General features: G+C 37.8%; 1 protein-coding gene across 6 annotated transcripts in view; it reads right to left on the minus strand.

Annotated features, from left to right (window-relative positions):
- The window catches only part of DPYD (dihydropyrimidine dehydrogenase), a 336,532-nt gene that overhangs the window by 307,659 nt on the left and 5,655 nt on the right, over window positions 1-23,218 (minus strand). For all 6 annotated transcript variants that reach the window (XR_005953933.1, XR_005953934.1, XM_041421778.1 and 3 more), the window contains exon 2: window positions 5,290-5,400. Coding sequence is in view for 4 of the 6 variants with exons in the window: in XM_041421778.1 (XP_041277712.1) it covers window positions 5,290-5,400 (111 nt within the window). In the remaining 2 variants the exon portion in view is untranslated. The remainder of the gene's footprint in view (window positions 1-5,289; window positions 5,401-23,218) is intronic.

Below are 23,218 nucleotides of genomic sequence, written 5' to 3' on the forward strand. Positions count from 1 at the left end.
TCATATGAATAGTTTGTGCATATACAGTCAATCACTAGTTAAATAAAAGAATCATTTTCAAATTCCCTAATCACCTCAATAGATCCTAACGCAATATTTTCCACATTTGGGAATCAGAGCGTTTTATTTAAGAAATCAGTCTGGCCATGATGAATACAGCACAGCTCGAGCAGACATCAGTTCAAAGAATCAGATGTCAAAGTGCTCCCTCTAATGTCCCTTAATCATCACACCAATTAGTGGTTGAATAGTGATGTGATTAAAGAGACTGCTGCTATCCTATACCTATTCAGACTAGTAGAATTCTACATATGTTCTACCAATTAATGTTTGAATAGAGAAGCGATTAGAGAGACATCTGCCATTGTATACCCATTCAGAAAAGAGCTAAACTTGCATATTCATATGCAATGAAGACAAAAATAAATATTTGCAAAGGTAAACTATACGTTTAGATTATAAATATAATTGAGTTGATTTCCTTTAATGAGTGTTCTCTATTTTACAATATTTGGGATTATTTTTTTATTTATAAATATAGAATCTTTCATCAATACATGTCTAGAAATGGACAAATTATTTACTGGAAAAGCAGTTATTCACTAAGGTTCCTGATCTCAGGCCTTCGGTGTGCTGGGTTTTATATCTACTTGTTTGCAATTTGCACTATTTCTGCTTCAATCCATCAGTTATTTGTGAAATGCTAACTTGATTATTCTGTAATCATGATACATTATTAGGCACAAAAAACGTGAACTTTTTCCACCTCACTGGAAGGCAATACTTAGAGTAACACACTGATTATAGCTGAGAAAGATCATCTTGTTTACACATTTTTCTCTGCAAGCCTGGACACTGGTACATCCAGAGGTACTTACATACCTTGTTTTAAAGAATTTCTTTAAACAGATATTTACATATAGCAGTGACAGCCACAGAAATACTATCAAAGTGAAAAGCAGTTAGAAGTTCTAGCAAGCTCTTATTACCACTTTTTTAAAGGAGTAGCCTTGTCCTCTGAACTTAAAGAGCAACATGAGCTGTTATATCTTGCAATGAATTGCAGATCTCAGGCTCCATCATTAGCAGAAAATGATCTGGTAGTTGCAACTTAATGTTGCACAGAAAAAGACAAGGTGAAGAATTTGGTTTTCTCTAATGGCTGGAAAGAATTAGAGTACAGTTAAAGTCTCTTTCCCAAAGAGAGCCCTTGCCAAAAAAAAAAAAAAAAAAACAAAAAAAAAAAAAAAAAAAAAAAAACCAAAAAAAAACCAAAAAAAACCAACCCAAAATCAAAAAGAGGTGAGCATCAAAATTATTTTGTTCAGAGGCTCTTTTTGCACATGCTGATCAGGCTTAGCACATGTAAGGACAAAGAACAATGCTAATACTGCCAGAAAATCAATACTGTTACAGGCTATGGCAATTAGCTACAAACCAATTTAAACCCCATTTCCTTTTCACCTTCTTGTCCTGTTGAAATACTTCCAGCATTTCCATCTGGAGCAAATGTTACAATTATTTCTAAACGCAGAAACTGAAGCAAGTCTGTATACATAGGTGGATCTATATCAGCTTCTCACCTGTCCTTAGCAGGTATCTACAATATTTCATTATCAAAAAGAAGGCTGGACTAGAATATCCCACTGAATTATCCAGTGACAAGTCAATTTATAAAACTTGTGGAACTGAATTTCATTTAAATTACAAGCCTGCACATGTACAAGATAGAACAAAACTTGTCCTATAATGCTTAGAAACCCTACTCATAAAGCAAGGAAATCAGTGTGCTGGGTGCAACGCAAATGCACATAATGTGTGCTCCCCTAGTTGGTGACCTAAATGTAGGTAAACACAAAATACACAGAGAAATGTAATTATAAAGACTTAGAAACCACAAATAAAAATATTAATCCGAAGTCTAAACAACCCTGAACTGCTTAGGAAAGACCTGAAATCAAAGCAAATCCTCGCCGTTTCACAGTTGACCCCTTTGCTTTTGTTCTATCTGTAAACTGATGATCTAATGTGATCTAAATTTTGCACCCTTCTTTAATGCTCACTATTAGAACAGCTATTTCAAAACTCTTCTAATTATTTCTGGACAACAGCAATCTTTGTTCCCCCAGATAACTAGAGGCATGTGTTTATACCCCTTTTCAGCATAACTCATAAGAAATAAGAGTGTTAATGCTTAGGTCTAGCACTGTTACTGAAGGTGACACAGCAATAAAGAGTTTTCCTACTCTGATACATGTCTCTGAGTTAAAATTTCAGAAGGAAAGCTGATTAATCTTGCACTTAAAGCTATAATTTTTACAGCAACACTTGGTTGCTAACATAGTAAATAAACAATAGCACTCACTGAAAGCCTAATTGAACCTTCCTTTAGGAGGATACTTTTCCAATGCTGAGGAAAGGTATTGACATTCTGTTTCCACTTCACAACTCATTAAATGGGCAACCCAAAGTGTCTCAGAGCAGGCTAGGAGTTAAAATTTCACTTGTGTAATTATTCTGAAGAAATATGTAAGTCTGCCATCTGGAAGTCTATTAGACATTACAAAGTCACTGTGTGCATGCCTCAGCAGATGCAGCTTTTGTTCAGAGTTTTGAGGGCTGTTAATTTAATTAGTTTTGTATTTTCATACTCCCACCTTCCTTTCAACAGTAGTTCTGCAAAGGCAGCATCAGAACAGCTTTAAAAGAATCCAAAGCTAAAAGCCAAATTCAGATTTTAAGGAAATGGAAACAAATAAAGTTCATATGGACTTTAAATGGAGCTTGATCTATTCATTAGCAGGCTTAAACATTAACACCAGTGCCTCCTTAGACGACAACAGAAAACGGTGTTCAAGGAATCCTTTCCTACATTAGCTTTCCTAATTTAGGGAGGCAATGAAAGGATTCAACCATTTTATTTTATTATTAAAACCACTCAACAACAATGATATGGAGAATGTAAAAGGTCTCTTATTTTTTACTGATGTCTTTTATGTAGTGGGAGACCAGACAATTTTTTTTTCTTTTTTCAGGGCTTTTTCTGCTATAGTAAGCTATGTGGTAAATCTTACACAGTAAGAATAAGCTACATATCTCTGAGCAAAGAAAAGTTTGTCAGTTTTAAAAGCTACCCATCTAGCTACCATCATTACCCATCTAGAAATAAGGACAATCCCTTTACAGTTCCTTCTAGCACTTTACATTTCTTATAATAGCTTGCAAACCAAATAATGCGATGTTTCTACCAAATAATATATAATAATGCAGTATTAAAACTATCTGTGACGAAAGTAGTTATATCTGCCCAATTTGTTTCTTTCTAACTTTTAATCCTGTAAACTGTACCCCATAAGCAGATTCCTGTCTGGACAGGGTGCTAATAACTGCACAGATCTCCAAGCAGTACTGCAGAACTATAAAACCAAGTTGTTATTAGACTGCAAGCCTATGCCAAAACATCATCCTGCAATGTTCAGAATTTCTCTCAACTGAAAATCCAGACAAGGCACACAAGCTGGCAGTGAAGCCAAATCCATGGTGTCTGCACAGCCCAAGAAGCTCAGACCTTGGGAATCCAGAAATATTTGAGACACCATGAGGTACACACATACAGCTAACAGCAGGAACATGGGAAGAGAATTTCTAGAAAATAATTTCTAGAAAACTTTCAAAATCAATGACAAATATCAAACAATTTATGAGTAAACTAAATACAAAAAGCAAGCAATTCTGACATGGGATAACAAAGAGTGACTTAAAAGCCTAGATGCTTTAGGAAATGTGTGTTAACACACCCATTAGTAAAATATTTCTGTGAATGTTACAGTTTAACTAACCAGAATAATTTACATTGGAACAGCTAGTTAGGTTAATATACAGATACCCAGCTGCCCTGCTGCATGGATACCTGAGCTTCCTAACAAACAGTTTCTGAAAGCAGAGGAGTTTACAGCCCAGTATTGATTTCAGGTCACCTGAAATCGTGACAGTGTAAACTGCAGCTGCCCAGGAGCCGCTCACTAAGCAGCCCAACATTCTCTGCAGCAGGAACAGACAGTTGTGGGCAATATCTGCATCAGACATCCCAAAATAATCATCCAAGCTCACAAACAGAAGGTTTTCATGTATGTAAGTTACTAGTTCACATGACACTATCTAAGCCAATAAATACAAGAAAATAGGAATATCAGCTATAGCAAAAAAGAGATTCTTATAATCAATACTATCAAACAGGAAACTGTACTAAGATCATTGTTGTTATACTAAGGATATCTTGTGTTGCTCCTCCCAGCAAATATTTATTGTTCATACTGGATTTCATGTTCTTAAGAAACTGAGGAACTTTTTGGTATTTTTGATTGGGTTTGTGTTTTGGATGACATATTTTTAATTACAAACAAAATCAACTTCCTTCCTGAATTTTCCTTTTTAGAGGGAGGTGTTTTGACAACACTGTGAAAAGACACCACTATCATTACACCCATAAGGAAATTAGTGCTCTACCTAAAAGGTTTCTGAATTTAGAAGATTATGTAAGACAACCTGTAGGAAGCAGTAAAAACAGTACCAATCTTCTAATCAGATGAGGGATCAAAGAGACATAAAAAGTCTGATAGGATTAGTCAAATATCACACTGAGACTAGGAATTCAAATACCTAGAGAGAAAACAATGATATATAATGACAGAAATACAGAAGAGTATGGACAGTTTACAGCAATAAAACTATTTCTTTCAAAATCAACTATTTCCTGAAAAATACAATGCACAAAATTGAAATTCCAGAGTCATGTTTTAATTTAAGCTTTATGTATTTATTTACATATAAAATAGGTACATATGACAGGCTCCCCTATTTCTGTAGAAAAATAAAATTAGCTTTAGAAGTCTCAGAAAGGATAGTGAAGTGCTGCTCATGCCAGTGTGACTCTTGGAAAACAGAAAGAGGAAGGGGCAGAAGAGGCTACCCAGGGAAATCAAGAGGCTCAGCATCGCTCAGGATGTGATACTTGAGAGGGATCAGAATTCCTAACAAAAGGCACAAAAGTTGTATCAAACACTTACTACAATCACCAAAAATGAAAAAAAAAGTATGGACTGCAATATGTTCTGAAAAGCAAAGAGCTCATCACAAAGTAACTCTCTATCTACAGGAACAAACTAGAAGCCAAATGCAGCTACTGAATAACACTAATTTATTTCTCCCACAGCTGTGATTTCAGCCTCAATGATTGTTCCAGATGCGATGATAAACATGTTCCAGATGCAATGATAAACGTGCACTTACTGAACAGTTTTTGTCAGAATTCCTTTTCCAATGCTTCTTGACTAGTTTCTTTGCTGCAGTTGAGTGAAGAGTTGCATGTGTTTGTTTTCGGGGATTTAAAGCCAGAATGTTCTGTGGAAAAAAAGAACAAAAGACATTAAAATATAGATTCAAATTTCCATAAAGGTTCAAAGCCTCTTATATCACACTTTATACACTTAATTACAGTGCTTTGTAAAACCAAATGCAATTATTCCACATTATAGCCCAACTCCATACTAATTTGTTTAGATTGTATTGTCCACACCACTTAGATGATGAATATTTAAAGACATTTCTAGGATTACTAGAAAACAGAATTATATTTAGTAGCTTTAATAATGGTTTCCATTCCCAGATATTTTTTATGTACAGCATATAGAAACACAGAATTCTGGTTCATTGTATCATTCCAAGTAACATTTGTAAAGCAAAACAAGCAAAAATATTTTAAAATATCTGGGTTATTTCTGAATGTTTCATCATTTCAGTATAAACTCCAATTTCCCCATCAAAATAATCTCCTTCTAAGCCTAGCAAGCTGATGAGTTAAATTAATTTATCTTAAAATACTTTTATTTGCAAGGACACAAATATATCTCAGGAATGTAGCCATACTTTTAAGTCATAGTGGTGGTCTGACAACACAGGCAGAATGAAGTTTGCAATGTCTTGCATTATCCTAGTGTAACTCAAAAAATTAAATCCAATTTTTGGAACCAAAACTCTTTTACAAATCTGGCAAGTAACAGACTTCTATAGCAAAAGCCAGCCTGTTTATTTCAAGGGATGAGTGTGAAAGGCATCCAAGAGACAGATCCAGACTCAGGTCTGTGAAGGAGAACAAAAACAGGCACATTGCTGCTTGTAACTTCTGGAATTAGTTTGCAAGTTTACCTATAAGAAAGCCCTGGCTTTAGCACTACATGTCTCCACTGCAGTGTGTTTTTATTCTGTTACTATATGTCAAAGATGTGCGAGACTGACTTACAGAAACATGATGAGTGTGATGGGGTTATGAATATTATACTGTGATTCTTCCTGATTTTAAAAATCTGTTTCAGAGGGTGATAATGACGGGACAGTCATCTCTTGTATTAAGATTTTATTGTGCTGATTATGGGGACTTTTTATTTTAAATGGGAAGGAGTCACTTTATATTCAACTACTTAATGCCTTACTCTGAAGGCAATTGGTAATCCAATTGTCCCTCAAACCAGAAACCTCACCTCTGCAAACAACAACATAGCCCAACACAGTAACTGCCAGCTTGCCTGAAGCACAGAGACAAAAAGCGAGGCACAGTATTCAAAAAACATATAGACTATTTAGCAGTCTACATGCTGCTGAATTTCTGAAAGAGTTACAGGTTACTGGATGTGCCCCTGTAATTCCAGCAGCAAAGACTCTGCTCCAGTTCAGGGTGTTCCCCAGATGAGTACCTCAGGGAAGATATGGCAACTAAATGCATTCAGTGGTTATTTATGCCAATTTATTTTGCCTTTAATTAAAACAGAGCAGGGACATTCACATAAGGGATATCTCAGTGGATACTTGATTTTCTCAGGATGATCAAACTCAACTGTCAGAGCATTATCTGACTGCTGAGTGCCCAAATTACCCAAGCTGGGCAGTAGGTTCTGCATTACATAAAAACTTCAGCAAAATTTTGTCTGCTCTCTTTTGTAATTGCTTAATGCTTGGCCATGAATATTATTTCAGCAAACTGAAATGAATTGCAAATTTCTAGCAATAAACTGTAACAGATGTACTCCACTGGGTACAGCACCAGTTGGTTTAAAACATGGAACAAATGGTGGGGCAAGCCAAGGACGGAAGAATCCCCATATGTTTGCTCCTGTTGGAATTCTGCAGCAGGAGCATGGCTCCAAGTGCAACAGTTGCAGAAATCCAAAAGGACTACGTAGCACAGCATGTCCCAGAATTAAATCTGAAATAAAACTGGCACAGAAAATACTAAATCACATATACAATATAAAAAATGCTTATATTTCCACTACATAAATAATATACTACCTGCCTAAATCTTGGCTTGCTGGCCAAAGTGGTTGCTCTAGCTAGAGGTCCCTGGTGTTTAAGAACAACTCAGAAGTTAACTGCTTAAATGGGAAAATAATGTAAATGCTCTTGGGTCAGTTGAACTGTCAGAAGTGAAATTAGTGAGGGTGTTTTCTTCCTATTCATTTCAGTTCCCTGGTTGGCTTTTCACAGCTTATGGCTACTCAGACATTTAGTAAATTTAACAAATAAATTCAGATGGGTCAGCCAGTAAGAGGAAAATTACTGAGAAGAAAGTTCTGGAACACGTATTGCAAATAACAATGAATACACACAACTAAACAAAAATAAACTACTTGGATATGCAAGAAAGGAAACCTGAGCCCTGCAGTCTCTCAAACACACTGGTCATCCAAGCAGGGGAAGAGTTCATTGGTGAGGAGAATTATTTGGGCACCTACAGTCTTGCTTGTCTGAATCCCATGCTTATTCTGCCACATAAATTCTTATTCTTGACAGATGAGCTGTTCTTTGATCTCTCCAGATGTTGAAAGACCAAGACTCAAGCTCCCCAACAGAGGCTGCAGGTGCATAATGCAGCCCTTTTCAAAGTACTATGAACTTTGGATTTCACATTAAGATGATATTTTTACAGTAATGCAGAACCGATGAATTTTATCTTTACAGTTTTACTTAACTGGCTCCATTTATTTCATTAATAGTAGATATAAATCCATTAGCATTAATGGCTGCAAAACAGAATATAAGGACACTGTACTTCCGTAGAAATCCATTGTGATACTCTCTTGATGAAGAAAGACATGGGGCTGTGGGTAAGGACAAAGAAGTGAATTGAGCCCACGTTGAGTTTGTGACTCTTGGCACAGAAGCACAACACGCAGGTGAGTAAAAGCTGCAACTGTGCATAGCACTGATGATTATGGGCACCACCAAGGTATTATACTTTCCTTCACTATTTCCATAGATTAATTTGAAGACTTCACTTTGGGAAAAAAGCCAAGGAGCCCATCTCTGTGGAATGCAACTCAAATATATTTTGCTGATGACTTGCTCAAATATCGTTACCTTAAGGAATTCCTTTAATAATTACCCATGACAATTATTTCTTTCAGGTCTTTTAAAAGACAACAATTATTAAAAGCTACAAAATGCAGAAGAATGGTTCAATTCAGAATACATCTCCTTCTAGAAAAGAACATATTTGTTACGTCTAATAGATATCAATTTAGGTTGCAAGTATCCTAAAATGCAATAAACTACTCATATGTAATGTACATTGAGAATGACTACCATGCATAAGTCATAGCTACAGTTTTTAAATTTTGAGAATTTATTGATAGATGGTTATGTTGATCTTTGTCAACAGCAACATAGCTTCTGAGATTAAACTTACCATAAGCCATTCATTAGATGTTTACTGCTTAGCTTCTACTTTAAATGGCATGATTAAGAAGTCTACACAAAAAATACTAGCTCTAATTTTCACTATCATCTATTAATGAAAAGGCTGTAAAAGTTTTAAAACAGCGTGTTATATCACAGTGAGTAATTTATCAGGAATTTGAATTAATATTACTCCAAGTAAGTGATTTCAAAGCAGTCATCCAGGATAGGATACACTCTGCAGCTGGGAGTCCTGTCTCTGATATAGCACTTTCAGGTAAATCAAGACAGGTTTGGCACATGCTCTGCAGTGATGCAACATAAATTTCTAAAGACATTTCATTTTGCTTTTAATTTCATTAAAAGCACTTTTTATTCTCATCTCATAAAGCCACTCTCTTCCTGAAATCAGAAGAAGCTATTTCAATTAAATGTGATTCTTAATTAAGTGTATATTCTGCAAAATAAAATATAAAATTATGGAAGCACTCTGCTCATTGGGAATGCTCCAAAGCCAGTGGGGACTGGGGAGCACACAGAGAGGGGATGTTATTGAGAAAAAAAAAGTACAGTTTCGAACACAGGTGGGACATGGGACTGCAGTAACTAAGACAGTCATTGAAAAGTCCTGTGGGTCTATCAGCGTCTTTGTAAATTACGTGACATTAATTCAAATTTTGAAAGCTTTTCTTTAAAGCATTATAGTGTAAAATCTTTGGCTCTATATTTTTCTCCCCAAAAGTAACAACATTAGCAAGGTATCCTGCTTATGTGGACTCTATCTCTGATTCAAAACAATATATAAATTTAGAAAAATTCAATAGTTAAAGATCAGTCTTCTTCTGGTGAGCCTCCTACTGAAACCAATGAGTTGCACCAGGAGTATTTAGTGCTTAGTAATCCTCATATTTGTTACTGCTCATTCAAAGCCAGAATAAGGATCAGAAAATCTATCTTCAGGCTCTGTCACAGGTTGTGATATTAAAACTCCGTAAAATTCTTTAACAAGACTAAAATTTTTTGCTTATAAATATTTGCTTGTTTCAAGGACTGTGTGGACTTCCTGCAGCTTGTTGGGAAAGTTTCCTGTGAACAGCCCCAAAACACCTCCTGAAGTTCACCACAGATCAATACGTGTACTGTCACAGTGAAGATGTGGAAAATGCAACAGCTCACATGCAGACTGTGATTGGGTATAAAACAAGGTCCCATGTGTCAGTCTCCTTGTTTCAGCACACAGCTCATTTCCCTAGCCCAGCCCCTGCAATACATGGCTATATCCTGATTTAATCCTGTTGCTTCACAGAGCCCCCTCAGCTGAACACTTTTATATACATCAATTAAAATTCAGGAGTAGGCCAGGCATGCTAGGGAATGCATGTGGAGAGCAATTTAACCCACCCCATTCCATTAATCTACCCAATTTCCTTAAAAAGAGTTGTAATCTCCCTCACAGCAAGTAACATTAAATGTATTGCAAGATACATATGCTCACCAAGTGAACATAATGAGAACATATTTATTTTTTCTAAGAGTAATGAGCATACTAAACAATTAATTTCTAAGCTATGCAAGTGTTACTTCACTGACAGAACCAAATACCTGGGGTTTTTCCACTAATATTTTCTAGTATATCTGAATATGAAACTAATTGCATAATTGCTCTTCAATCAAAGGCTAAAGAACACAAACGTATTTGTTTTCATAAGATTAGATAAACCACAATAAGGAACTTTGTTGATAAATCACATCAGTGTAGAAGAAGATGACCAAGGCATAAACTCCTATTAATATCTAATTTGAATTGCCTAATTCACATTTTAATTCTCACATCTAATCTACTTCTTGGAAAGCTGAATGAAGCTCTGACAGATGCAGGACTTTACACACCATGTCAAGTCCCCAGTATACATGGAAGTTTCATTGCCAAATCAGAAAGAGCAAGTTCTAGTCATAGGAGAGTTTGTTACACTAAAGATAAACATAAGACTTCAAAAAGTAAGTATCTATGGTGTCATGTCGTCCCAAAGCTAGCTCTATGTTATTTTCCATTACTGAAAGAATGCAGGACAATGTTGTGAATCTCTCCCATATGCTTACTTTTGACAGAATATCCCACAAATCCATACTTATGATTTTCTTACTGAAGATCAGAACTGATAAGAACCTTTACAATTTATGTAAGCTGGCTGATAATGTATCTTAGGAATTCATTAATTCATGCAAAAATTTCAAAAAGGTGAAAAAAACATGCTTTCGTAGTAGTTCAGGCCTAGCTTAATTGTGAAGCAACAAAGCCAGAGAAAGCTTGATAAAATGTGAAATGAACACAAATGTCAGGAGAAGGATGTGGTCAGCCTTAGGAAAATCCAAGGGAAACCCCCAAGAAATTATTTTTGTAAATTACCAGGTATGTTTTCTGTTACTGAGACAAACAGCTGCACACATGAGCAAAGCCACCAGCTTGACTGTGAACATATTTTATTACAATACACCAGGGTGAGACAAGGTCTAACCCTCTGATATCTTTCAGTAACGATAAATTCTGCAGGTGGCCCCCTGTCCATGCCTGAGAACTGGCCTTTTGTACTACTGTGTCAGCTACAAACACATCCTCAAGGTCCAGTGAGCTGGAAGATGGGGCTCCACTACTTTGAAGAGACGACCAGCCCATGAACCAGTGCCAAAGGAGCAGCAGCATTGCAGAGTCCTGTGAGACAGGGTTGGAGAAGCCAACCTGCTCAAGGTACTGAGGCCTGACCCTGTATCCCACTCTGCATACGGGCACAGGGAGCTCAAACCCAGCTGGAAAAAGATTCAACTTTTCATCACAAGACAAATTTCTTCCTTGAGCCACACAAGCTCATCATTTCAAAACTGATCAAGAACTAAGGTCGATGGATGATCTAGTGATAAGCATATGCTACCTGTGCACTGCCATATGCCTTTAACGTGGCATTTAAGTGCTGTACCTTCATCTTTACATTTCCGCGTAAGACAAACTGCTGATAGCAAAACAAACACTTTTCTGGTTTCTTGCACCCCCTTGCATAGCCTCTAAAACTGAGAGAATGACAATTTACCCTGTGACATCCTCATAGCATACCAGTATCCTAGAGGTGTAGTCCTAGATCCATTACTAGGTACTTAGATATTGAGATTTTCAATTTCACCACTACAGAATTTCTTGGCCCTCAGATTTTCCTGCAATATATAAATACAACATTTTAAAAAAATGAGCAGTTTTCTGAATCACTCCCACAAAAGTCAGGAAAGTCTTAGTCATGAATACATCTATGTTAACAAAAGTGTGTTATACTTTATGCACTTTCTGTTACATAACAAAGTTAATGCCTTACACATTAACAAAGCAGCAAAACTACACAACCCTAAGCACGGTTCACAATCATGCTGTTACTTTAACGGTCAGATTTAGTGCTTGATTTCTCTAACTCAGCAATGCATTTATGCTAGGTATTACTGTAAATTCTAATAGATTTATTAAAATGAAGCCCAAAAAAGTGTTTCTTGTTTCCCATAGATTCCAACCACTCTCCTCGATGGGAAGGGCTCTGGGTGGTAAATCATGCTCCTGGAAGCTCTACATGCTACCTCCTCAACACAACTAATCCCTGCAGAATGCATTGACCCTCTCAGGGAAAGCCAAAGCAAATACTCACCCTCCAGGCTTTACTGAAGTATCCAAGCAGTACCAGTATCAGTGAATTATTCATGCATTTAACACAAGCATATATATATATCAAAACCACACAACCTAAAGCAGGCTTCAACTTCACCACAACACAGGATCAGTTCTGAGGCTCCTCCAGGGACACCCTACTCTGTGGCAAGATCATGTTTTCCCACTATAAACAATACACCACATTCAAAAATATTAGCCTTTACATTAAAAAATTCAGAGAAGACATACCTGAGCACATCTCTGGACAATTTATTCAGTGTTGAATTCACTGTATGTATTGTATGTATTCATTTGGCTGAATAAAACGTTACTTAACTTACAGCCTTTAAAAGTACAAGGTTTTAAAATTTTGTACAGCTATCCTTCTACACACACAGTTAATATTTAGTAATTTTGTAGTTTTTCTCCCTAACTGGACAGTCTTTAATCATCCAACTAATTGGCAAAGTGTAAAAAAAAAAAAAAACCAAACAAAAAAAAACCAAAACAGAGCAACTCATGTCACAGAATTGATTCTTAGCTTCATGACTGCTGTTACTTTAGAAGTAAGCATGTACATAGTCTGCAGTCTGCCATGCTCACTACACTCAAAGTCACCTTTTTTCATCTTCCTAACAGAAACATCTTCCTCCTTTACAAATCAAAACTTAAAGCTTCAGAAAAATATCAGGTTTGCATCACAGGTATATCAGAACTTTTTAGTTTCTTCAGTGAAAAACTGATCTATGTTTCAAATCCTTGCACATCAAATTGCTCTCTTACATGAGGAATACAAATGGTTATTTGGTATGTGCTCACTCACACAGAGAGCCATTTATTGAAAGGATCACAGCAAAAAGGATCGTTATCATACACATACATCTCACTTGTTTACATCTCACTTCTATTTTTCTACAAGACAAACAGATCACAAGACAAAGCAAGCTCAGTTGCCTTTGAAAATAAACTTTGTCAGAACCAAAAAAAAGCCATTGTATCCCAATAATTGAATCTCTGAAATGGACCCTCCATTGCAAGTGTTTGCTTAAGCAAAACCCAAACCTGCATTAGAGACACGTTTGTTAATGACAAGCAAATGCTCTAACTTTTGATCAGAGGAGAGAAATTAGCAAAGTTAATACTGCTAAAGTTTAATCATTGGCAAAACCAGCGGAACTAATTTTAGCTGAGGAAAGCAATGTTCTGAAAACTTTGTTAAAAGGTGATTTTCAAAGTCAAACAAATGAACTTGAAATGCAAGGATGAGACTAACAATATACATCCAAAAGATCTAGTACATTCAGTACTTGAAACAAATGTGAACATTTGTATTTGTTCCAAGAACATGCCAACTATCTATCAGTACTGACTTTCTAAATCTGTTGCAACAAGAAGTAGTAACAAGCAAACCTACCTTTTTGCAACTACTGTGCAAACTTCTTACCAAAATTTCAATAGCAACTGTTTAATACAATGTAAAATGCAAAATGGACAATGGGACTACAGACTTTCTATCAACTTTGTGCATACACCAGAGCATCCTAATCAAAAAGGAAAAAAACTTAGCATGTAGAAATAAAATGGAAATGTGAAGGGTTTGTTAATTGTGTCCTATAAGCACTAAGTATATGTGAAGTCACATTATAAAATATTACTAAATGTCTGATAATAAAAAAAAAAAAACCCAAAACCACACCTAATTTTCAAGCAACAAAATTAGACAGCCCATGCAAGCAAGGCAAGAGGAAATGGTTGCCAGTTTTTCCTTTTTGTTTTAAAATGTCATTCTCTTCTTTTGCAGACGCACACAGTGATGCTGACATCTTTAAGCAAAGAAACACTCTGTTAGTATACAGGGACTCACATGCTATAGATGAGAGTGGAACGTATATCAGTAATAGCAACTATAGAAAATTCCTTGGAGTTATTCACTCTTACAGTTTTGATTTTCAAATCTTATTGACATTAAATACTGATGAATGTGTGGGGCAGAAGCAGAGGTGATACTCTTAAAATAAAATAACAAGATAAACCTGCCCAATCTAGAAACATGTCAGCAAACATTTGGATTCTGATCTATTACACTTTGTCTCATGCTTATAGAGAAAACTTACTTTTAAATACTTGTTAAAGAGTGTTGTATGTAGGAGCATTATTTTCTAATTCTTTTATTTATTAAGCAAAATTACATCTCTGCTGTGAGACCTCTGAACAGAGAAGAACTACTTTTATCATTTGCAAGGTTTTCTAAAATTACAGCAAAATATTTATTCAATAAACATACTGTAATGATTCTAAGGCTGTGGCTTTCAAGCTGCATCAAAATCTAAGTATTGGACTTTTGAAAAAATAAAATTCCCGTCTTGCTAGCAGGTCCAAGTTCTCTTTCCTAGAAGATACAAGACCACAATGCTATCATTCAATTAGGATGGAAGTATTAAAAACCATTTGTCTCAGAGCAGTATCCCTTTGCAGTTTGTTATGAGCAGCAGTACATGGCATAGAGCAACAGGAAAAGCTGTAACAGAAGCAACATTTTTTAGAAACTAAATAAAGCCACGCAGGTTACTCTTCTGTAATTATCATCTTCCTGCACTTCTGTGCCTGACAGCTTCAGAAATGTGGATTTAATCTTTACCGCATGGAATCACAGAATGCTTTGGGTTGGAAGGGACCTTGAAGCTCATCCAGTTCCAACCCCCCTGCGATGGGCAGGGGCACCTCCTACTATACCAGCTTGCTCAAATCCATTCAACCTGGCCTCGAACACTGCCAGAGATGAGGCACCCACAACTTCTCTGGGCAACCTGCTCAGTGCCTCACCACAGAGACTGAAATATTATAGTTTATGATTTAAACATTTTCATGAAAGACTTTTGCCTATTACAGCAGAACTGTGTTACAAAAGCTAAAGAGATGACCACCACACCCTGAATGGGCCTCTGAGAGGCCCTGAACCGTTCACAGATGAAGATAAGATAAAGTAACAAGTCAGGGATGGGTACATTGACAAAGTACCTTCATGCCTTCAGGGTGGAGACAACAGCCCCAGGGCTATCAGCTGCCAAGCTGGCACAGATCCTGGCACCAAAGGGTGGGGGGAGAGCCTTTGGGTATGTGTTGGAAGGCCTCTGGTCAGAGGCAGTGACTGCCCATCCTCTGCTGGGCAGAGGAGCCCTTCACCCCGGGAAAAGCTTATCCACAGCAAAGGGCCATCACATGGCACATCAAAGGTCCCGCAAAGGGGTCCCCAGACCCTGCACCAGAGCACTGCAGCATGTTGTATCCCTCCCTGCTGCAAGGGACAGTGTCAACCCGGCCCCCTGCAGGGGAGGCATGTGGGCATTCCCACCTGGCCCACAGCATGTACTACTCCATGGAATTCCATACTCTTCAGCATGTGGCATGAGGCAGGGGACTCTCACCAGCAAGAACACCAGATGGAGGGAAGCAACAAGATATCACTGGGACCTTGGATGGGTGGTATGCTTCCACCTAACCCCTATCACTCTCTACCCGTCTCCCCAGACCCCATGCACACTTTTTTTCTTTCTTTCTTTTCTCTCTGCATCTTCTACTATTAAATAAAACATACCAATTTTTTGGCACCAACATCAAACCTCATTTGGTTTTAATCTCATTTTTGGGTATATTTTGAACATGCTAAGTTCTTTCTGGTTTATATACAGAGACTTAGCTTTCTTTGCTTTTCTGGTTTAAACTGGATGCTAACACCCTCACAGTATACAATTTCTTCCTAACATCTCATCTAAACCCACTCTTTCAGTTTAAAGCCAATCCACCTTGGCATACCACATGTCCTTGTAAAAAAAAAAAAAAAAAAATCCCCTCTCCAGCTTTCTTGTAGGCCCTCTCTAGGCTGGTACCAAAAGGCTGCTCTAAGGTCTCCCCTGGGCCTTCTCTTCTGAAAACCCCAATTCTCTCAGCCTGTCTTCAGAGGAGAGGTATTCCAGCCCTCTGACCATTTTTCTGGCTCTCCTCTGGACTCACTCTAAAAAGTCCACATCTTCTTTATATTGGAGACCTCAGAGCTGGGTGCTGCACTCTAGGTGGAGGTCTTACAAGGGCAGAGTAGAGTGGAAGAATCACCTCCTTTGACCTGCTAGCCACACTTCTTTTGATGCAGCTCAGGATAGTCGAGCCATGTTGCCAAGTCATGTTGAGCTCTTTCCATTCAACTTCAGGTCAGCTTTTCTTTTAGCTATTGTTTGCTCCCTTTTCCTGAGTCAGAGACATGGAAGCTTTGTAAGCAAGGGCAGGTGACTAACTCCAGGAGTGGAAGTTGCACACCCAATTAGGCTTCTTCATAAAGCACCTGACTAGGGGACTCACATCTGCCAGTATGCCAAGCAGGACTCCTTAGATGAATCTGACAAAACACCAAAGGTGTACAGACAGGAGGTACACAACCACAAGTTGTTCTCTCTTACCCTCCTGGACTTACACACAAGCCTCTAGGATGATGGCTCTCAGCCTGAAACTCTGTCTAAGTTTAAACACTTACCTGTACTCAAACATATGAGTTCCCAGCTTCCGTTTGAAAGATGGAAAAAATTGGGGAAGTGTCACAAATAATTACAAGAACAGACACTTTTGTAAAATAGTCTAATCATTACTGGAGTCACCCCTGAAACAAGAAGGCCTCCATCCCCATGTTCCTGATTTGTCCTGCACAGGATGGAAGGAAACCTGGATGAGAAGTTGAACTGATTTACTGTTCAGCTAAGATTACAAAAGCAAATCAGAGAACATGACAAGAATCCTGCTCCAGCACTAAAAGAGTTTTAGACCAACTCTCAAGACTTCCTATGTATTTTTCACTGAGGGCTCATTGATTAAGTGCATAAAGAACATTATACTGGGAGTTAAAAATGATCTAACTTTGCTTTTGTGCTAAATACTTCTTGGGGTTCCTAAATCAATTCATCTTATCTCCTCACCTAGTGCCATGATGTAGCAGCATGTAAGCTATTCTGCTTTACTGAACAAGCAGTTCTTATTCTACAGTCTTCTAGAATCTCTTTCTTATCACACCCTATCCTAACAAAAGAGTACTGGCCCTTCAGCTTAGTATTGGTTACTGCTGACTACTGACACTTTACTCAGACTATAGATACTTTGAGAAGAGATAATATTTTCATTTTTTTCTGTTCTGTATTCATTTTATTTCTACATTTCATCATCAGCATTCGAGAACAGATTCTGTTGTGGTTATCTTCTTTGCTTTTTTCTCCCAACTCTTTTGTCACTTTCTCACTTCCATCTGTTTTGAAAAGCTATATTCGTGCTTACTAAAACCTTTCAAATTTTGCATTTTCAATTGGAACTGAAAAAAGGGCAATAACAAACACAACTTTAAAACAGAAACAGAGTAAATCTGGGAACCACTTTTCATCTCCCATCTTGTGTTCCTGTAGCGTACACGCACATCCACACGCAAGCATGTGCACGAATTTGCACAAGCCCAATTTGTCCCTCTGATGCTGCAGTCTGTTGAAATTAACAGAGAAGTTCATCGTAGCGCTGATGAACAGATTTGTTAAGGCTAAAATTAGATCTCGTATTCACCCATATTATATTCCAAAATGTTACATTACACGTGATCCTTTGAGCGCAGATGCTCACAGCAATTACTGATAACAATCCATAAGAGTTAGTATACAGACCTAACTAGACACACCAAGAAGGACAGCAAGCTCTAATTTCATCAATTGAAAACCAAGGAAAATGTGGTACTCATTCCCATTTTCGCCCTGAGCAGTAAATCAGCAGTATTCTTCAATACTGATTTAATTTAGAATTAAGAGTTTTCCTTAATATGATGGCTACACTCTATCTCACAAACCCAATTTTTAACCTTAAAATGTGACATAATATGAAAAGTGCTGACACAAATAATTGACTGCTTTATTATAAATAGAATACTTGAAGTTATTTTTAAAATGCCTTATAAATCCACATTAAGTCTACTTTATTGATTTCAGAAAAGTTCATTTTATTTTCATAGTCCATGATCTGTGCACTTAAGAAAAAACACTTTTTTTCAGTTTTAACTGTCATTGAAATATCTTTCATTTCAAAGATATCAAGAAATTATCACTATTCACTTTCAATACAAAGCCTCTTACATTTCAGCTGTCATTTTCAAAAAATCATACTGAAAATAGTGTTTCTAAGCAGAGTTCAGTTGCAGTGTGTAATAAGTAATAATTTCATCAATTAGCAGTATTCAGCATCCACTGAGAGTTCTCTCACTATTATTTTATTCATAGAGTCCTTTGTGGAAGTAGCATACTAAAAAGATCCATTTATCCTTCAAGGTTTTTCATAAATGTGTCATACATCTTAGAAAACAATTGGTTATTATTCTCGCTCAATCTAAATAACTATAATAACTTCCAGGTGTAAAACCTCCCTTTATACTTCCAATCTTCTTTGCTCCCATTATGGGTCTACATTTTTAACAACTTATTCTAACACTTCTACCTACTTTCACAAATGAATTCTGGAGCTTTGCATGGATGCTAGACATGCCTGGATGGAAGGGCAGTCAGCTTATTGTTAAGAGCAGAATAGAGTTGGTTTTCATAGAATGCCCTTCACAATCAGTGAAAACCCAAGCATTTTATAATGAGCAAGATGCTAGTACGGATGCTAACAGTGCAACAGCTAGACAGGAAAATGCTGTGATTACTAAACTCAGCAACAGCTTGCTTTCAGTGTATACTATATTTCTCCTTCCCCATAGATCTCTTCACACATTTATTAGCACTTTTTTTCCTCTCTCAGAAGCTCATCCTGCTTTCTGTCCTTTCTGTGCAAGAGTGCAAAGGGTCCCTTCAGAGCACAACATTCTCATTCCTTAACTGACTGACAGAGATGCAATTGGGCAGCACGAGGACCTCTCCCATGGCTGGGCAGAGAGCCCTGCACAGAGTGCACAGCACAACAAAACATCCCTGCCTTAGGAGACATGCATCTCCTGCACAGCAGCCTGCTTCATTCTCATCACATTGGCCAAATGATTTGTTGACTGAGAAAAACCCAGCCAAGACAGATCATTCCAAAGGACCTTCCAGTTTAAATAAGGCCTCTCAGAGCACAGTTAACAAAATCACACCAAAAACCAAGGCAAACATGCAGCAATATACTAATAAACAAACCAGGTATCACAACAACCTCTTTGCAAATGGCACAGAGTCCAATCTCCATGATAAATACAAACCTAATGACATTGAATGTGTGACTAATACTTGAAAGAAAAGTGTCGTTAGGAAGAACACATTAATTAAAATCAAACCTTCCATTTTTCTACCTTCTACCATCTCAAAAGTGGTGTGCACAGGTACCTCTATTAAAAAAAAAACCACACACACACCAACAAAACATGTAAATCAGACAGGTTGGCTGCCTGGACACTTTGCTCCTTAATTACATATATAATTGTTTTTGAACCTGAAATTAAAATGTCAGAATGCACCATGATTGTCTTTAACTGATGACTAGTATCCCATCTAAATGGAAATATTTAGATTCATCACCTAGATACCTTTTTAATTTGCTTTCAAATAGAGTCACAGGCAAGCATGTCTGCCTTCTCCCATTTGCACTGTTGGTGTCAAGTTGAACTGGAAAGGCCAACCATTTCAATGAACTAAAATAAACGTAATTTTAAGGTCAAGTCACTTGTAACACTTCAGGCAGCAAATGTCATACTGAAAATAAAATTGAACCTTGGCTTGAGCAGAGATGAAAGGTTTGGCATTTCAAGGACTTCATTGTGTTTATCACTTTAAATCTACAAATTAAATACCAACATCACATACATTAATATTTATCAAACTAAGAATGCTTTCTGAAATTATATCTTTAAATACTGGAAGCATTATTAAAAACAAAATACTCTTATAGGTGGGCTTACTCTTAATTCAAATGGGGAAGCCTCTGTGAGACCTAAAACCACTTAAAATTCCGCACTGGTTTAGGAAGGCTTCTATGACTATGGTAAGAACCTAGATGTTTCACAGGAAGGTCTAAGTATTTTGACAAAGGAAAGAAGTGAAATTGCCAAACTCAGACCATAGCATATGAATCACAGAATCACAAAGTTGGAAGAGACCTTCAAGATCATTGAGTCCCATGCCCTAACACCTCAACTAAACCATGGCACAAAGCGCCACATCCAATCTTTTTTTAAACACATCCAGGGATGGTGACTCCACTACCTCCCTCGGCAGACCATTCCAATACTTTATCACCCTTTTGTAAAAAGAGATATTTCCTAATATCCAACCTATATTTCCCACATGCTTAACACATGCTGCCAGCTTAGTGTCATCCACAAACTTACTAATGAAAGACTCAATCCTCTCATCCATGTAATCAACGAAGATATTGAACAGAAGTGGTCCCAGCACAGAGCCCTGAGGGACACCACTGGTGCCTGGCCCCCAGTGGGATGCAGCACTGTTCACCATCACTCTCTGGGCCAGCCATGCAGCCAGTTCCTAACCCAGCACAGAGTGCTCCTGTCCAAGCTGTGGGCTGCCAGCTTTTCCAGGAGTGTGCTGTAGGAGACCGTGTCAAAGGCCTTACTGGAGTCCAAACAGACAACATCCACAGTCTTTCCTGCATCCACTAGCCATAAAAGGAGACCAGGTTGATCAAACACTACCTGCCGCTCCTGACCCCATGCTGGGTCTGATACCCCGGCCACACTTTAAGTTCTGTGTGATGACATGCAATATAAACTGTTCCATTACCTTACTGGTACTGAGGCTGACTGGCCTATAATTACCAGGATCCTCCTTCCACCCTTTTTGTGAATGGGTGTCACATTGGCCATCTTCCAGTCATCTGGAACTCCCCAGTGAGCCAGGGCTGCTGGTAAATGATGGAGAGTGGCTTCACTTGCTCATCTGCCAGGTCCCTCATCACCCTGGGGTGGATCCCACCTGGGCCCATGGATTTATGAACATCCAGCAGCTCAGCAGTTCTCTCACTGCCTCCTCCTGGATAACAGGGGGACCATTCTGCTCCCTGACACCATATGCCAACCCAGAAGGACAGTTGTCCTGGGGACAAGCCAGCTTCCCACTAAAGGCTGAGGCAAAGAAGGTGTTAAGCACTTCAGCCACCTTCGTATCTGCAATTACTAAGTTCCCTCCCACATCCAGCAGAGAACAAAGGTTGGCCTTACCCTTCCTTTTGCCACTAATATAGTTGAAAAAATATTCTTTATTATCCTTTACAAAAGTTGCCAAATTAAGTTCGAACTGAGCTTTGGCCTCCCTAATTTTTTTTCCTACATGTCCTAGCAACCCCCTTAAATACTTCCAGAGACACATGACCTTCCTTCAGATCAAGGATGTTGAAAAAGTAGATTACTTCATTTGTGATTTATGATTTGGATAATATTAAGAAAAAAATTCCTTTACACATCTTGATATAAACACTCCTCAAACTTACATGCTTTATCATTTTCTCCTCACTGCATCTTCTAATTTCTGCTGTTATTATTGTTTTTTATACTCCTACTTGAATCTTACATTCTTTGTCCTATGCAATAGCAAAAAAAAAAAAAAAAAAAAAAAAAAAAAATTGGGGTATTTATTATAGTTGTAAGAGTCTATGAACAGAAAAAGAGTAATTTAAAGTTTAAACTACAGACCCAGTCTGAATCACCTGTTATTTCATAAAAGAATACACCTGGCCAACTGAAAGGCAAAATGTTCTCATTACAAAAAAAGCATTATTGTGAGAAGAAAACTGGAGAATTACTTAAATTCTCCCACTTAGTTCTTTAGCTGCTTTCTTCCCCAATCACAATTTGACCAGGATTTTTTTAAATTTATATTTTGAATTATGGCATTGCATATTGCATTACGGAACTGCATAAAAACCAAGAGGACAAAATGCCCCCCAAGGTCTGTGTAGCCAATCTCTGTGGGCAGGTTTCACAAACTGATGCTCTGCACATGTAGAGATGCCAGAGATTTATGCTGTGCTGATTTGCAAGAATTCTGCCCTTAGTATAAAAATGACAGCAAATGAAAATGAAAAGACTTTGAAAAACATGCCCACACAAACACCACCCTCTGAGCTTCTGATAAGGCATTTATGGCCAAAGGTTCCTAATCCCAAATGTTTGATTTCTTTGCCAAATCACATACTTGCCGAAGTCTCATATAAAGGCACAAATCCTGCTCTTCTCAAAGGCGGCAGCACAGGGCAGGGAGCAGAGTGTGTAACACTGTACTGATGAAATAAAAAAAGGAATAGAAATCATATGCTAATAAGAGGAGGGAGGTTGCCAGGCAACCAGGGAGGGAGAGAAAGCAGTTTTTGATTTGAACTCGGTGCTGTCAAAGGGTTAGCATAGCCAGAACAAACAGGACATATTCAATCCAGCTTGTCTGCAGCCACCAGGAATTTCAGCTTTTCTCAATATTTTAACTAGAAGTGTATTCCCAACCCAGTGCCAGTTACTTTTGCGTTCCCTGGGTCATTTTACTGACATTGGCAAAATGGTATAGAATAGGATAGGATGGACAGTAGAATTTTTCAAAGTGTTAATTTGAAAAGCAGCAGTTTGTGTCTTTGGGTAGCACAAACTGCACCACGCATGTACACTGGCCAGTAGGATGGAGAGAGCCAAGCAATCTTGGGTCTGAGCAAATGCCAGCCCATCAGACACAGCCACACCCCTCTGGGCTGCACTGAAAACTGGGCAAGTCCTGCCCTGCTACTAAAACTTCACTCTTTCAAATGCATCTCAAATGCCTG

This window comes from Onychostruthus taczanowskii, unplaced genomic scaffold, assembly GCF_017590055.1.
Source record: "Onychostruthus taczanowskii isolate IOZ18803 unplaced genomic scaffold, ASM1759005v1 scaffold7, whole genome shotgun sequence".
Taxonomy (NCBI): domain Eukaryota; kingdom Metazoa; phylum Chordata; class Aves; order Passeriformes; family Passeridae; genus Onychostruthus; species Onychostruthus taczanowskii.